The sequence below is a fragment of the Rhododendron vialii genome, chromosome 4a (genome assembly GCF_030253575.1).
Source record: "Rhododendron vialii isolate Sample 1 chromosome 4a, ASM3025357v1".
NCBI lineage: Eukaryota > Viridiplantae > Streptophyta > Magnoliopsida > Ericales > Ericaceae > Rhododendron > Rhododendron vialii.
The window spans coordinates 27,988,225-28,005,068 of record NC_080560.1 but is presented as its reverse complement, the minus strand read 5'-3'; the positions used below and the strand labels follow the sequence as shown (position 1 = coordinate 28,005,068).

At 40.8% G+C, this 16,844-nt stretch overlaps 1 protein-coding gene across 1 annotated transcript in view; it reads right to left on the bottom strand.

Moving 5' to 3' along the window:
- LOC131322310 (subtilisin-like protease SBT4.15) overlaps positions 1-16,844 on the bottom strand; it is a 36,026-nt gene that overhangs the window by 6,176 nt on the left and 13,006 nt on the right. The window contains exons 6-7 of the mRNA XM_058353582.1: positions 4,460-4,749; positions 167-381 (exon numbers count right to left, since the gene is read on the bottom strand). Of these exons, the coding sequence (XP_058209565.1) occupies positions 167-381; positions 4,460-4,749 (505 nt within the window). The remainder of the gene's footprint in view (positions 1-166; positions 382-4,459; positions 4,750-16,844) is intronic.

The following is a 16,844-nucleotide window of genomic DNA, read 5'->3' as shown; positions in this document are numbered from 1 at the left end:
CGTGCTTAATATTTATCGGCGAGCTCTAAACAGTGTGAATGGTTTTGATCATTGTTGTGGGCTCGGAAAGGATCTGCAAATGACAAATGACCCAAAACCTGGACCATTTGATACTGGACGGGATCTGCTCCCCGATATGATAGGAGTATTAGAGAGAGGGACTTACGGAGACACGGATGCCGTTGCCCAATTTAACAGCAGCCTTGAACTGGCGATCAATGCTACTGGCCGCAACCGTCAAGAGCCACGGCGCAACATTCTCCACGGTCATTAACTGGGGCCCGGAATTCCCACCCGAGCAAGAAACGAATACACCCTTCTTCATCGCATGAAACGACCCAATTGCAATCGGATCCTCAAAAAAAGGCCTCGGGCTCCCACCTGTATGTAATATCATTTTTACTAACTCAAAAAAAGTTAATGCATCAAAAACAGTGAGGATTGAGATTCTCCACTCTACTACACACTACACTGGTGGCAGTAACTTTTTTGGGAGGGTATGCAGATGATCTTTAAGAGAGAAAAAACCTTCTAAGAAAACGAAAAAAAAAAAACTACAATACTGTACTCCCTCTGTCCCTTTTTTAGAGTCCAGTATTTCATTTTGGGTTGTCCCTTAATGAGTGTCCATTTTGTAAAGTTAGTGGGTAAAAGTTGGTGTATTGTCTATTTTATCCCTAAAAGTAGATTTCTTTTTAAAAAGTAAGTGAGTAAAAGTGTAATGATGATGGGTAAGTAGGGAAAGTGGAGAAAAAAGTTGATGTGAAAGGTATAATGATGATGTCTTTTTAATAAATTGGAATTACGAAGCAGGACACTTAAAAAGGTACGGAGGGAGTACTATATTTCGCACAATAAAAGGCAAAAAGTACATAAAAGACGGTACCAAAATGATTATGATAATATTTTCATCAAACTTTGCAATTAAGATATAAGAGTCCACAGTGAAATAAACAAAATAAAAAATTGTTAAAATTAGTAATATTTGATCGAAAGTGCTCACATTGAAATAACCAAACATAATAACCTATTAACAACTCTTATCAAATTTAGACTTTTCAATAATCAAAGCTAGCAATATTTTGTCAATAATCAAATTTTATCTCTCAATCAAGTACACCAACGTTACACAAAAATATTCTCTATCTCTCTCTCTCTCTCTCTCTCTCTCAACAATGTTTTCAAAAAATAATTTAAAAAAATTGTAACTTTCAGATTTTTTTTTATGTTTTTTTTAGAAACTTTTTTTTACAAAAAACAATTTTTTCAAAAATTTTAAAAACTATAAGTAAATAAAGTGTGTTTTTCAAAAATTTGTTTTTGAAATTTCAAAACTCTTCTATAGAAAACTATTTTTTATACAAAATCTGTTTTTAAAAAACTGTATTTAGTTTTTAAAATTTCAAAACTATTTGTGTAAATATAATTCTTTCAAAATTTTTCAAAATTGTATTTACAGTTTTTAAGTGAACAAAGTGTGTTTTTTGAAAAATTATTTTTTTGTTTCGAAGAACTTTTTTTAACTGTTTCTAACATAAACTGTTTTTTGTTTCCTTCAAAAACTGCTTTTTCAAAAAATATGCGTGAAATGAAAGAAAAAAGTTTGGATGACCCATTGATTTTGATTATGAGCAAAAATTAACCAATGTGGGATTTGACATTGCTAACTTTAGCAACCTCTAAATGAATAATCAAAATCTGATGTAGCATGTTTTGATTATTCACATTTGCTTGTTCCACTGCTGATGCTCTAAGGTCGCTGCCTATAATCTAGTACATTTATATTCATTTTAGATAACAAATATAGAACCTAAGGTTAAATTCATCTATTGATGCCATACAATTTAAGGTGGAGTTAAGACTAGGTTTGGCTTACATAGCTATTTAGAAAAAAAATTGCTCCATTCAAGTTTTTTTTGATATTTTTTGTGGATTATTAATTATGATGCACGGACACGGACACAAATACAGACACGTACATTGACACAGATATGAGGATTCTAAAAAATGGACACACGGACACAGCAGGAGAGACACCACGTGTATATTTATTTTTATTTTTATTTTTTTTTCAAATTTAAATGGCAAAATGTGGACAAAACGAAAAATTCATAGTTCCAATACCATTCAAACAAAACATCTATAAGTTCAATATAACCCTATTGAAAATTACAATTTGGCCTCTGAATTTTTTTTAAAAATTACAGTTTGACCCCAATGTTTTTTACGAAAATGCTACTTACACAACGAGCACAACACACAACCACTGACTTCAGATGACGTCATCACAGAAATGACGTCATTTTGAAATTAAAAAAAAAAACTAGTGCCCACCCCCCCTCTGTGTCATGGCACCGCCGCTCCAAACCAGAAGCCCAACACAAATCCTCCTCCGAGGAAGAAGAAGACAACGACTCAGGATCAGAAGAAGAAAGACAAGAGCAACATAAAGAAAACACTTCCTCGCATCGTATCCTTCTGATAAGCACCCGATAATGAAATAGAGGGTACGCTAGTTATCTAGTTTTTGTTAATTTTATTGTTAAAATTAGTTGTTTTTAATTACTTCTACTCATAGGGTATTTTAGTTTGTTTTGTAGGAAAACTGTTCAATTCAGGAATTGTAAAGCCCAAAACTTGTCAAGATTATTCAAAGTGCAAAGATGATTAAGAACGGAATAATCAAGTCCCAAAGCTTAGGCCGGAAAGACCCGAAGGTGACCCGACGAGACGAACGGCCAAGGCAAGGACCAAAAGTCAAGTGTTGGAGATAAGCAGTTCGGTACCGATACCTACTGATTTGTTCTATCGGTACCGAGGGTATTAGCAGGGTTTCAACGACAACAGTTAAGCAATTCGGTATTGATACCATATTTTGACTTCTATCGGTACCGAAGCTCTTAGCACAACAACGTAAGGCCTCTATCGGTACCGAGGTTCTCGGAGGGTAATTTTGAAGTATCTCCTGAAGAATATTCCGTGCGTGAACCTTGGAGTATAAAAGCCCGTGATGTCATTGTACAAATACCACACATGATGCTTGGAGCTCTGTCACACGAGACATGTGCTAAATAAATTTTAGAGCTATCTTGGTAATCGAACCGTCTTATTTTTCGGTTTGGGAACCTTAATTGTGTATCCTGAACTGCGTAATTGGGTGAGAAATGTAGTTTAACTCGAGTCGTGAGTGTTAGTAATTTCTAGACCTAACCTGCTTTTTATCTTAGTTTATTCGCTTTTCAATTTAGCCCCTTTTACTTTCCACTGCAAACGTAAAACCAAGTTGGCTGCCTAAAAGCTGAAAACCCGTGTTTACATCTACAAATCCAGCAAAGCCGTATTAATTATTCCCGTGGGTACGATCCCGGTCTTCTGGATTATTATGCTTCAATTGACGTATTAAGCCCTACGCTTAGGGCGTTATTCCTTATATCGGAGCGAACGAAGCACCTTTTTCGCCCTGATGTCGATCAGGCCCTTGTGATCACAATCTCGTCGTCCTCGCTCCACAGCCGAGGAAACAATTACTTCCCCGCGTCGCCGCCGCTGCTCTTGTTCGGTGTCGTTTCGTTGTTGTTATTCATCGTAGCAGCCACATCCTTCTCCTTCTGCTTCGTCTTTTCGCCCTCTTCAATCGACTCTCGATCCCGACCATTGTTGTCCGCCGCCGGCAGTTTAACGGAGGCGTTTGAAGTGCGGTCGGAGGCGGCGATTCAGTGCCATGACGGAGGCGTTTGAAGTGCGGTCGGAGCCGGCGATTCGGTGTCATGACAAAGACGGGGGGCGGGTTTGTGTGTGCCATGACAGAGACAGAGAGGGAGAGGGGAGGAGCCCTGGTTTTTTTTTTTTTTAATTTCAAAACGACGTCGTTTCCGTGATGACGTCATCTGACGTCAACGGTTGTGTGTTGTGCCCGTTGTGCAAGTAGCATTTTGTGTTGTGCTCGTTGTGCAAGTAGCATTTTCGTTTTAAAAAAAAATTGAACTTTAACCTCCCGTCAAGTCCCCATCATTGTCCCCTCCCTCTCAAAAATTTAAATTAAATTATGGTACGTGTCCCCGTGTCCGACACTGCAATATGTTAACCTCTAAAGGTATCAGTACATGCTTCATAGCAGTTCTCAATGATAGAAATCTAAAGAGTACAGAAATTATGCTGAAAATTGTTTTTTTTTTTATAAAGACAAAAGTTATCCAACACAATTAGATTTTTGAATTATTATTATTATTATTATTATTTTTAGTTTTGAACGTTGTTTTTTTCTTCTAAAACCTCTCATAAAAGACAAATGAGTACTTCATAAAAAATTGACCCAAACTAATAGTAAATACGACTATTAAGCCAAGCCTATTCTTAATTTTTACGAAAATTTTGACTTGATTGTACGTACAGGTGTTAGAATTTTTTTGAAAAAATATTTTTGTAAGAAGAGAGAATTCCCCTGGAGGTTGGGGCCCACCTATAGATACAGATATAATGTCGACCCCATCGGCTATGGCGGCGTCGAATCCAGCCAAGAGGTCCATGTCTGTGCAGCCGATGGACCAGCAAACCTTGTACATTGCAATCCGAGCCGAGGGAACGCCTCCGCGTGCGGTGCCAGCCGCCAGGCCATACAAGCTAGCGCCGGCTACCGAAACACCTGCGGCGATGGAGGAGGTGTGGGTGCCGTGGCCGTCTTGATCTACCGGAGTCGGGCGAGCCTCTGGGTCGCTGTCCAAGTTGTAGTATGTTGCACCAATGACCTTGCTGCCCCATGCCAAAGAGATCCAAAGTTACAAACAAATGTAACAAAATTTGGCAATGGTATTTTTTTTAGATAGTGATTTTCACATTCTTTATATATATATAGAGGAATTTTCAAGTGAGGAATCCCTCATTTTAACAAAATGAGGGACTTTCATTTTTTGATCAAATTTTGAAAATTCGAACCGTTCAATGTGTGCAAAACGTAATTTTAAGGGTCCTCGCGAGAAATCAACAAAAAAATGACGGGGAAGGGCATTATCCAAGGAGTTTTTTTTGAACCGTTCAATGAAAACTGCTCGGATGAAGCCTTTTCCGGTCATTTTTTTTGCTGATTTCTTGTAGGAACCCTTAAAATCACGTTCTGATCACTTTGAGCGGCTCGGATTATCGAAATTCAATCGGAAAGGGGAGTCCCGCATTTTAATAAAATGAGGGATCCCTCACCGGAACATAACTCTATATATATATGCTCTCCATTTTTTTCCTTTAGTAAATTTTTATGTATAATTTTCTTATTATATAAAACAAAAAGTGAAGTGCATTTATCAGAAAATAGAGTGTGAAAATTACTTTTCCTTTTTTATATGAGTTGTGATGCATGCCTACAATAATTTGCACAACCTAAGGTCATCCACAGTGGTATAATCAAATGCTAATTGTTTTTAAAGTTAACAATGTTGTTGCAAAAGATCGCTCACAATGGTATAATCAAATTTTGCAACATCCTTAGAAATAATCAAATTTTAGGCTTTGGATAACCAAAACTAACAACATTTTTTCAATAATCAAAATTTGTGAACCATACACCACATAAGTTAACTAGTTCCAAAATTTGTATACACACGTGTTTCAACTGGTATTTTTTTTTTCTCTTCTTCGCCTACTCTTTTTTTTTTTGGTAAAAAAAATAAAATTGAAGAATAAAAATTTTATGTAGCCAAGCTTCTTCGCTTACTCTATGTCTTATTCACTTCACCCACAAACTATTTCTCTTTCTTTTCCTTCAGAAGTGAAACTCATATCTCTTGATCATCTACAATTAACTCATCGTCGCTGGATTAAGGTGTTTCACTCTTCTTTCCTGTTTCAATTGCCCCCCCCCCCCCCCCCAAAAAAAAAAAAAATCATAATAGGAGGGAAGGAACACACACACCCCACCAAAAAAAAAAATTCATAATAGGAGGGAAGAAAGTCACGATTTTTTTTTCCAAAATTAAGAGAGGAAATCGATATATTTTAACCCATAAAAAACGTAAATGGAGGGAAGTGAATGACGGAAAACAGAGGGGGATAGAGAGTGAAATTGTAGTGGACCCCATATTTTGGTTATAGACTAGAAGTGACCATAGTGAAACTTAACATTGTTAAGCTTAGAAACCTCTTAAGTGAATAATCAAAAGCTAATGTGTCAACTTTTGATTATCCTTTTTTGATTATACCACTGTGGATGGTCTAACATGTAAAAGTGATACACTGGGGAAGAAAAATGTAATACAGCTGAGTTACCCAATAAAAACAATGTAATACAGCTAGCTTTTCTATTTTTGGCGACGGGATGCTATTCAAGGAGTGAACCTTCAGGGTGATGATCGAAATTATTATTTTTAACCTCGTCTAAAATACCAAATACGTTAACAATAATGTTTTGTCGGTAGCAATCAAATACATGACTGTACCATGTTTATCTCTTGAGATAAAAAGATTTTGATCAGTGTGCCAACTTATTTTTTAAATGTATTTCGACATTATACAACAAAGTTGGTCTATGGCGATAAAAACAAAAATCCATCCCCGGCGTCTTAAATTTTGGCGAGAAAATTATTTTTCGTGATGAAATCATGAAATATGTCGCTAAAGGGGTAGCTTAATTTTTAGCGAGGAATTCGTTGCCATAGGGGTAGTTTTTATGTAACAACCCAAATTTCGGGCCGTTTTTTCCCGAATAAACTTATAAAAATTATATATAATTTTAGTTATAAATATATATAAACACACATAAATACATATATAGATACAAAACACACACACCCATTACTCTCTCAACCCATCACCATCCCACCTCTCCCCATCACCACCTCCAACAGCCACCTCCTATCCCCTCCCCCCCCCTCTATCTCTGATGCAATCAAATATTGAAGGGGAATCAAAGATTCAAACAAAGGAGCAAAATCTCAACCAAGGAAATAAACGCCAAATAGTAGAGAGAGAAACTATGTCTCAATCAATATATTCAATATTCTTAATAATCAAAAGCTCCCAAATGAAAGACAACTTATCTATTTATAGACTCAAGACCCTAACAATAGTAAGGACGCTAAAAAGACACAACTACCCTTAATTCTACTGCGTCATACACCCCCTCTAAAGAAAATAACTTGTCCTCAAGTTGGACACAAGACAACTTAATAAAAAAAACATAGAAGTGATTATTATGCAGCTCCGAATTAGACACGTGGCTGCATTCCTTGATCAACGCATCACCCTCAGCACAACCAATCTTCAATATGAGCTTCTCCTTGTAAACATCTACCGCGGCCATACTTAAGTGTGAATAAACAATCCATTTGCCATGTCTTTTGTCAAGCAAAGCATTATCAAGATAGTTCATATCACTTGCTCCCAAAATGTACTTGACTTCTTGGAAGATTCAAGAACCGGTAACAAACCATACCAAGTACTATAGAGTCAAAACCCGACACCACATCATACCCAATACTCGCTAGAGTATACCCAAGGGGTCTTCAAGTTGTCCCAAGTAACGCTTACCCTTTATCGGCAACTTTAAAACTTGTTTGGGCACCATAACATCACAAACTTGAACATACTGCACCAAAGACAATCTGAGAAGCATGTTCGAAGAAAAATCATCATATTTCAGGTCTATGAAGTCCCCTAGAATCTGTGGATTGAAAGCAATCTCATTTGTCTTTGGTAACACACACAATGCAACATCAACTCCATACCATTCTTCTTGTATTTGTCCCATATCTTTCCAATGCAAGAAGCAAGGCTCATTGCTCACAAGAATAGGCATTTCTTGTTCTCTACTACTACTACTACTACTACTATTACCGCCAATGTGGTCAAATCCTTCTTCTTCATCACCACAAAACTCTTCTTCAAAATTGTCATATATGCGAACAACATCTAAATCACCACTAGTCTCAAAGACTAAATCATCCTCCGAATCTTCGTGTGAGAGCTCATCAAAGAAAGGAACATTATTATCATTATCATCATCACTATCCTCCTTTGAAAACTCATCAAACTTGAGAACGCTTTCCAAATTAATACCTCCAAAATCTTCCTTTGGAGACTCCTCAAATATACAATCATCTCCAAGAACACCCTCAAATTCTTCTTTAGGATGCGATCTTCTTTAACAAGATCACCTCCATGTTCAAAAGTAGAATCATTTTCAAGAGCAACTCTAAATTTTTCACTTGGAGGCTCATCAAGGACCAAAATGTGGTCAAAATATCCTTGTTCCTTTCCCACATTAAGTTCATTTGGATAAAGGCTCAATTCATCCTCAAACTTTTCCCAAAGGAGATATCCGAAGGGCTTGGAAAACTCATCAATGTTTTCCTCTCTATAGTTAAATTCATCCGAACGTGAACTACGCCAATTTGGAATATCAAAAGGAGTCTCAAGTAGACTTTGAGAGTCATCACCACCTTCGCTTGGAGGTAGCAAACCATGCACTTTTTCCTTAAAGGTAGCAACTTCTCTTTTCAACAATAATAGTTGCACCTTATTATGTAAGGTAATAACATGTTTACTCAACTCTTTAATCTCATTCCTCTTACAATTTGAATTGCCATAAGTATCAATTTCATCACCAAATTTTTCTATAACATCTCTACCTCCTCTCCTACCTCTACCTTTATGAGTCATTACAATACTCACAATTAACTCCCAAATAGGCAAATCAACCCCAAATATTGAATACCCAGTCAACTTAGTAATTTTATAACCAAACTCAGTCAACTCAGCACAAAATCGATCAAATCCAGTCATCTCATTACCCAAACAGCCTCAATTGCAAGCAAATAACAAAAAATCAACACTAATCGCAGCAAATCGCCACAAATGTGTAACAGCCCTGATTTTTAGAAGGTAAAAATTTCGTTAAATATTTGAATTTTATTTGAATTACTTATTTTTACTTTCTGTAATCCGTCGTAATTAGATTCTAGTCCTTCGGGGCCAATCGAATTAGATTCCAACCGACTACTTGGAGGAACCGAGCAACCAAACTCACATAGTTACTAAATGAACTTTTTGAACCTTTTGCCTTTATCCATTGGTCAATAGATGTTAGGGTAACTTTTGTCCATTGGTTAATAACCTTTCCGTTATTATATTTTGTTTAAAGTACTTATAGGACATGTAGTCTTTTAAGAAATCTTATTTTAAGTATAAAAGTACTTGTACTTCTTTTATCTATTGGTCTTTACCCGCAAAGGGAATTATTACCCATTGGGTAATAGCCTTAATCTTCCAACAAAGTACAAGGCTTTGTTTTAATAATCAAGATTTGGATTCCCATGTACTTTTATGCATTAAAATATTGGGGTATATCTAAACCCTAGATTGTTCGAAGTACTTTATTGAATAAAATAGTACTTGTACTTTATTATTATTTTAATGGGGAGAATCCTAGCCTTTTATTTAATTGGGGTACTTGGTACCACAACTATATTTAAATATTGGGTATTTGTACACATGTATCAAAACCCTAGATTTGTTTAGTACATAATCCATTGGTTTATTATATCATGTGCCTAATTGTAATTCTTTAATGGGGTATTTGGATTTGAAAATTTAGTACCTTGGTACTTTTTACTTATTCTTTCTTGTTTATATATATTTATAGTGTACAAGGAGAGAGAGAGAGAGAGAGAGATTGCCGAGAGGAGAGAGAGAGGAGGAAGAAGGAAGAAAGATTTGGTTGTACCTTGATTTATTCCCATGATATTTCTTACATCTTTCAAATCCTTGGGTGAATCTTCTTCGTAGCCAAACCTAACTCTCCATTGTACTTCTATGATTGTTTAAGACCAAATCTTGTACAAACTCTCCTTCCATCCATCAAATCTTCCAAAATCTTCCAAATCCAATCCTTGGTACAATTTAGCCATGCAAGCCTAAGATCTTATTTGGGTTTTATAGCCTTATGCCTAAAGATTTGGATTTGACAAAGCATGGCATGCTTTGATGTGAGTCGATGGAGCAAATCCATGGGAGATATAGAGAGAGAGAGGGCCGGCCTTGTGAGAGGAGAGGGAGCCAAGAGTTTTGCCTATAAATAGCAAGCCATTCCAAGCATTCAACTCACACATTTCCATTCTTCAACTTCTCTCTCTAGAAATCCTTTGTTCTTGCTTTGTTCTTGAGTTCTTCTTGTGTTCTTCAAGAAACTCATCCAAAGCTGCCACTCGACCACCCTCCGATCCAAAAAGCTTAAGTAGTTTAGTCAAAATTAGGTTTCGAGAGAGACCCTTCTCTTTCGAAGCTACCGGGAGCATTCCGTAGGAGGTTACTCCGTCCGATAGCCGACTTGCCTTTCGTAGTCGTCACTACCGCCAAGAAGAACAGTAGATTCTCCTTATCTACTACTCCTAATTATATGTAGTGCATCCTTACTTACTTATCTCGAAGTATTTGTATTTTGATATTTAAGATGGTTATGAGTATGCAAATATGAGTTGCTTGTATTACTTGTGGTGTGATAAAGCATAAGTGATTTCACTCCAAGGGCATCCGTACATGTAGCGTTGTGTTTTTTGTAAGCATAAGTGATTTCACTCCAAGGGCGTCCGTACATGTGGCGTTATGCTATAAGTGGTGATTGAGCATGATAAGTAGTATTGAGTTGGATGATCTTGTTAGAATGTTTCATGCTTACTTTTGTCCTACCGCGGAGTCTATGCATGTAACGCGACACGAGAACCGAGAAAATAAAAACATAACACCTAAGGTGTGGTTAATGAAAAGGCGTGTTTGAAAAAGGTGAAATATTTTGGAAACCGCAATGTGGCTGGACTTGCCCATTGTGTGAGGTGTGTGTGTGTTCCAATGGGGATCCGGAATAGCAGAACCATTGTGAGGGTGTGTGCGTTCCCATGGGAACCCGGAGCAGCGGAACCATGGTGAGGTATGGCTTGGTTATCCGCGGTACGGAGCCAATGCAGTTGTGTGCCAATGGGAACCCGGCGTGGCGGAACCATTGTGAGGATACTCGGGAAACCGACGCAGCGGAACCGAGGTTGGGTGTGTGGCTTGGTTATCCACGGTACGGAGACAATGCAATTGTGTGCCAATGGAAACCCGGCGCGGCGGAACCATTGTGAGGATACTCGGGAAACCGGCGCGGCGGAACCGAGGTTGGGTGTATGGCTTGGTTATCCGCAGTACGGAGCCAATGCAATTGTGTGCCAATGGGAACCCGGTGCGGCGGAACCATTGTGAGGATACTCGGGAACCCGGAACGGCGGAACCGAGGTTGGGTGTGTTAAACAAATGTTTTGGGAAATATTGATTTGTATATGAAAATGGAGACACGGTCTACGATGAGTTGCGTAGGAGAAACTCAGAGAATCTTGGACACCAACGATAGTTATATAGCGATTGCGGATGTATTATTGATATTGTCTTTTGTAGCTGTGTATACACGTATCATGTGAAAATCGATGTTTTATTATAACCTATTGTTTGTAAGTTAAGATAGATGGGTAAGGATTTTTCTATTGAGCTTTCGTAGCTCATGGTGTTACCTTTGGTGACCCTGACATATTATATCGGTGGCGACGCTGGTATAATGTGTCAGACCTTGTAGATGTTCAAGACGAACAGTTCATCGTGGAAGCTTTTGGAACAGAGGAGCTTGCTAAGATGGAAGAGCAAGCAGAGTAGTATTAGGAACCCTAGTTTCCTTCCTTGTTGAATAGATGTACCATTTACTTATGATGTATTTATGATGTAATAATGAGCCAGACTCTCTTTATTATGTAATAAATGCCTCATTAACGTACCTAAAATTCGGGGCGTTACAAAATGAGACAAACCAACTGAAATCTTCTTAACCTAGAGACTCACGAGAGAGAAGAAGGCTGCTGAGAAAGAGCTTTCAATGATGAGGTCCTAGAGGCAATGCTGGAGTTTCAAGCGGCGCAGGATAGGGTGGCATTTATGAAAAAATAAGTGAAGGATGCAGAGGGGAAAAGAAAAGCTAAGCTGAAGTAAGAAAGGCTTTGCTGAGGCCGAGAAGATTTACAAGGTTCGGGCCTCGAATCTTAAGGGTAAATGGCCTGGCAGGGGATGGATTTGTCTAATGGCTATGGAGATTCCAACGGAGTCTTCCTTCTGGAGGGAGTACCAAGCGTGACAATGGTGCATCTGCCTCGGCCTCAACTGCAATTGATGGTACTGGAAAGTAGCCGAAGCAGCCTTGAAGTTGTCTCCCTTCTTTTTCTATATATAAAAAAAAAACTTGAACTCTTTGTTGGGAACTTTGGATTTGGTCGGGCGGTGTCCGAATAATCAGGACAGTACTGTGCCGAGGGTTTGTAATTAAACACATTTTCGTACTTTCGTCTTCACATTTGGTGATTGGCATTGAATAGTAGGCAATTGAGCCAGATCACGGTCTGTAATAGCTAGAAATCGTTTACTTTCTGATGTTGTTTCAGATGTGACCGACACTGAAAATTGGTCTTAGCCGGGTCATGGTTCGTGGTAAATTTTGTTATGCACCTTTTGTTTTTTGAATGTTTGCTTGGTGCCTGGATGGCTACATTGAATGAATGCTTGAAGGGATTAACTTTGTTGTTTTTAAGTTTAAATATGTTCTCCCCCTACTCTGGGTTAGGGCAAGAAGATACCCCCGGCCTAAGATAGAGTAGAGACACTTAGAGTTTTCAGGCAAAGCTAAAATAGGATACCTCTTTTTGTTGGACCGAACTCCGTAGTGCTGGTTGGAGAGCATTTGACCAAACCGTATAGTTACGTCTAATTCGGCTATCCTTGTCGGCCGACCATGCAGTCGAGGTGCATTTGATTGAACCGTATTGTTTGGTTTGATTGGGTTGTTCGAGTGGACATCTTTGCTCGCCGACCGTATAGTCGGGGCGTGTTTGACCAAACCGTATAGTGCGGTTTGATTCGGCTGTCCGGGTGGACACCTTTGCCAGTTGATCGTACAATCAAAGTGCATTTGACCAAACCATATAGTTTGGTTTGATTATGTTGTCCGGGTGGACACCTTTGATGACCGATCGTATAGTCCGACATGTTTGACTGAATTGTGGAGTTCGGGTAGATTCGACTGTCCGAGTGGAAACCTTTGCCGGCCGACTATATAGTCGGGGCGCATTTGACCGAACCGTAGTTCAGTTTCCTTTAGTTGTCTGGGTAGACACCTTTGCTTGCCAACCGTATAGTTGAGGTGCGTTTGACCGAGCCATATAGTTCGGTTTGATTACTTCCTATCATGAGTGAAGAAAAATATGCTGAAAATTTCGAGATGATGTGGGAGTGCAAAGTCTCTTTCATTGAAGCCATCTGTTGATTACATGGGAATAGAGAAAAAAAAAATTGGCGGACCAGACATTTGGAAAAAGAAAATGAACAAAGAAAATATTCTTAAAGTGTACATTCGAAAGAGAAATGTTAGGTGCAAAGAAAATGGACAAAGAAAATACTCTTAAAGTGTACGTGAACGGCTCAGATGCACTGCACAGTGAATCTGAGCCGTTCATGTACACTGTAAGAATATATTTTTTTGTCAATTTTCTTTGTCCATAGCACTTCTCTATTCGAAAACGACGAAGTCTTGAATTAGTGCCTAGTATTTGCGTAGGTTTTGCGCGTTCCAAGCTCTTGGAATGCGGTTGCCGTTCATCTCTTTGAGTCAGTAGGCCCTGGGCCCGACGATCTACGATCGTGACTCTGAAGGGTCCATCCTAGTTTGGACTCAATTTTGTCTTCTTGTTTGTAACCACTTGCTTTCTCAGGATCGTTGAGCTTGAATTTGCGCACCCTGACGTTTCGATTATATCCCTTAGCGACCTTCTATTGACAGTAAAGGTGTCAAATGGGCCAGGCCGGCACGACACGTTTAAATGTGGCACGACATGTCACAGGCACATTCTTGGCTTGACACAGCGCAACTCAACACGGTCTTAGTGGGTACGGGGCACGACACGGACAAGGAAGTGAGTTGGCCTGGCATGAGCACGGTATAAAAGTGGGACAGGTACGACACGGTTTTAGCCGGGCACGGAAAAAAACTAATTTTAATTTTATTAAATAAATTGACTTGCTATGTCATGACTCGTAATGTCAATAAATTGACACGCTATGTCATTATTAAATAAATTGACTCGTTATGTGGCTAATATAGGGTTAAAAAAGCTACACGTCCATGCACTCATTCGAGCTTAGGTTAAAAAGCTTAAGGAACTCCAAAAAAATTCAAGCCTGTTTTAGTTATGTGAGTTGTGACAAATGAAACTACACAAACTTGTAAACTATAAGCAATAAATTGTATTATTTTAAAAAATGATTTTAAAAAACGGCACGGGCACGGCACGACATGGGAATGTTTGCATTTTGGGAAAAAAAATTTCAAACGAAAATTGGTTGGTGATGTGCCGGCACGACATGACACGATTTAAAAATGGCACAACACAACACGATAGAATTAAGTAAACAGGCCGGTATGACATGACAGGATTGAAAAATGACATGTCATAGCACAATACGATTTAAGTAAATGGGTCGGCACAACACGATATGATTTAAGTAAACGGGTCGGCATGGCACGACACGATTGAAAAACAGCACGACACAACACGATTGTAAAACGGCACGGCACAAATCATGGTTGGCACGAAGCTAAATGGGCACAACATGGCCCATTTGACACCTCTAATTGATAGGCGGCTAAGTGGATCCTAGCCGAGTCCCGTTTCTCTTCGGCCAAATTTGGGTCGACGGTGATTGCATGCTGCGTTATTTTTCAGATCGGATTCAGTCTGTGGGGGCTTCGGCGATGGCCTCGGTTATCTAACCGGACTACCATTAACCGAAGTCTCATATCAGGCGTGACCGTGTATACTCCTCTGTACTCGCTCGGTGTCAAGTCTCCTATTGGCGCTTCGGGTATTACCGAAGAACAAGCATTCCGTTAAGATCTCTTGAAAGAGTAGCACACCAAGAGGGGACCAAGAGCGACACGTGGCGGAAAGAATCATCTAGGCCAGGTCTGGCCATGTGCTTCGTAACCGTCTTATCTGGTGCGTCATCTATGACGTCACCCGAGGAGTTACCTAAGCGTGATCTTCACGCGTTGGCTTGGAGCCCAAGTTAACCTAGGTCTATAAATACAAAGGGATACTCATCTTTGAGAGGTATGCCATCTTTCCCTAACCCTAGACCTAAAAGCATCTCTCCTTACATCTAACTTGATCGTCGGAGGGTCACTAGGCTATTCCAGCCTTAGTGACTTGTTACAGGGTCAGCGGCGGAGGAACGGAGCAGCGGAAGGGAAGTACTAGTTCAGGCCAAGGTCCCTCCTCCTAAATCGAACCTCTACAATTGGCGACTCTGCTGGGGACTAGCCATCCTTTCAACTTTCACCTTTCCCTTTCTGCTCCGTTAAAACATCCAGAATCAAACATGGTGGAGATCGACGACGCACATCACGGTGGTACCGCCCACGGGCTCGGGTCCCTCGTGGACCACAGCCTGGCTTCTGGCGGAGCGGCAGCCCTTGGAAAGACCCACATATCCATCGGAGTTGGCGCCGGAGCATCAGCTCTAGACGCAGGCCCATCCTCCGAGCCCCACTCCTACATCTGCCATCTCGAGCGAAAAATCGACGACCTCACGACGGTCGTGGACTGCGACAGACACGTCCAAGACGAGTTGGCGGAGATCAAACACCTCCTCATCTCCCCATCTCACTCCTCCGGGAGCCGCGGCGGAAGGACAAACCGTCACCCCCCCCCCCCCCCCCACGCAGTCACAAAGCCGGTCACCTGCTAGAGCACAGACCCCGCCCCTCAGTCAAGGATCGTCTTGAGTCACCAAGAGCGGCGGACACTCGAGCCCCAAAAGACGCATCGCACAGGGACCGTTCTCGTTCCCCTGTGCAACTTCGAAGGAGGCCATCGGCCTTTGACAGGCTCAGTGGTGGGAGCGTCTCTGCCTCCTCCACCCACTCGGTCCTAGTGGGTAGGACAGGCCGGGAATCTACCCCTAGCCTCACAAGGGCAGCCAGGGGGGATGACGGCCTTGTCGAGATCCAGACCAGAGGATACCGAGAGCGCCTGAAGGGCCCCTGAGCCAGAAGTCCCATCGTCTCACACCCCGACGGCGCACACAGCAGGAGCCCGATCACCGAGCGCCTCGAGCCTTCCGCTCGGGATAGCTACCATCATCACCACCAAGAGCGTTTCCCAGGAAATCGGTTAGTATTAATCCAAAGAGAAAAGAGCATGAACGATTGGACAAACTCGTCCCCAAGAAGCGTACAGCGACTGAGCGTCCAGACGGCCCCGACCGTTCGATCCGACCTCATCGCGATGCGCGACTTGCACGACTCACGACCTCTCCCTTCACAAGAGAGATCGACTCGGTTACCCCCCCCAAGGGATTCTCCCAACCCAAGTTTGCCAAATATGACGGCAAGATCGAGGCGTACACTCATCTGGTTCAATATAAAACTGTCATGTCGCTATTTCTTCGGAATGAACCCTCGGACGACGCCTTCCTGTGCAAAGTGTTTCCTGCAAGCCTCGGTAACCTGGGCCTCACCTGGTTCAATCAACTCCCCGCTCGGTCAATCTCCTCGTTCGATTCCCTCTGTGATGCCTTCATGGCCCGGTTCGTGACGAGCAACAAGCACGAGAAGGAGATCGACTCCTTCTTAGCCCTCCGCAAGAGGAACGACGAAACGCTTCGGCAGTACGCCGGCCGTTATTGGGAGTTGTTCAATGAGATAGAGGGTTGCGACGGTGTCATCTCTGCCCGAGGATTCAAGCTCGGTCTTACCTCCCAGGACGAGCAAGTCTACGATGACCTCGCTC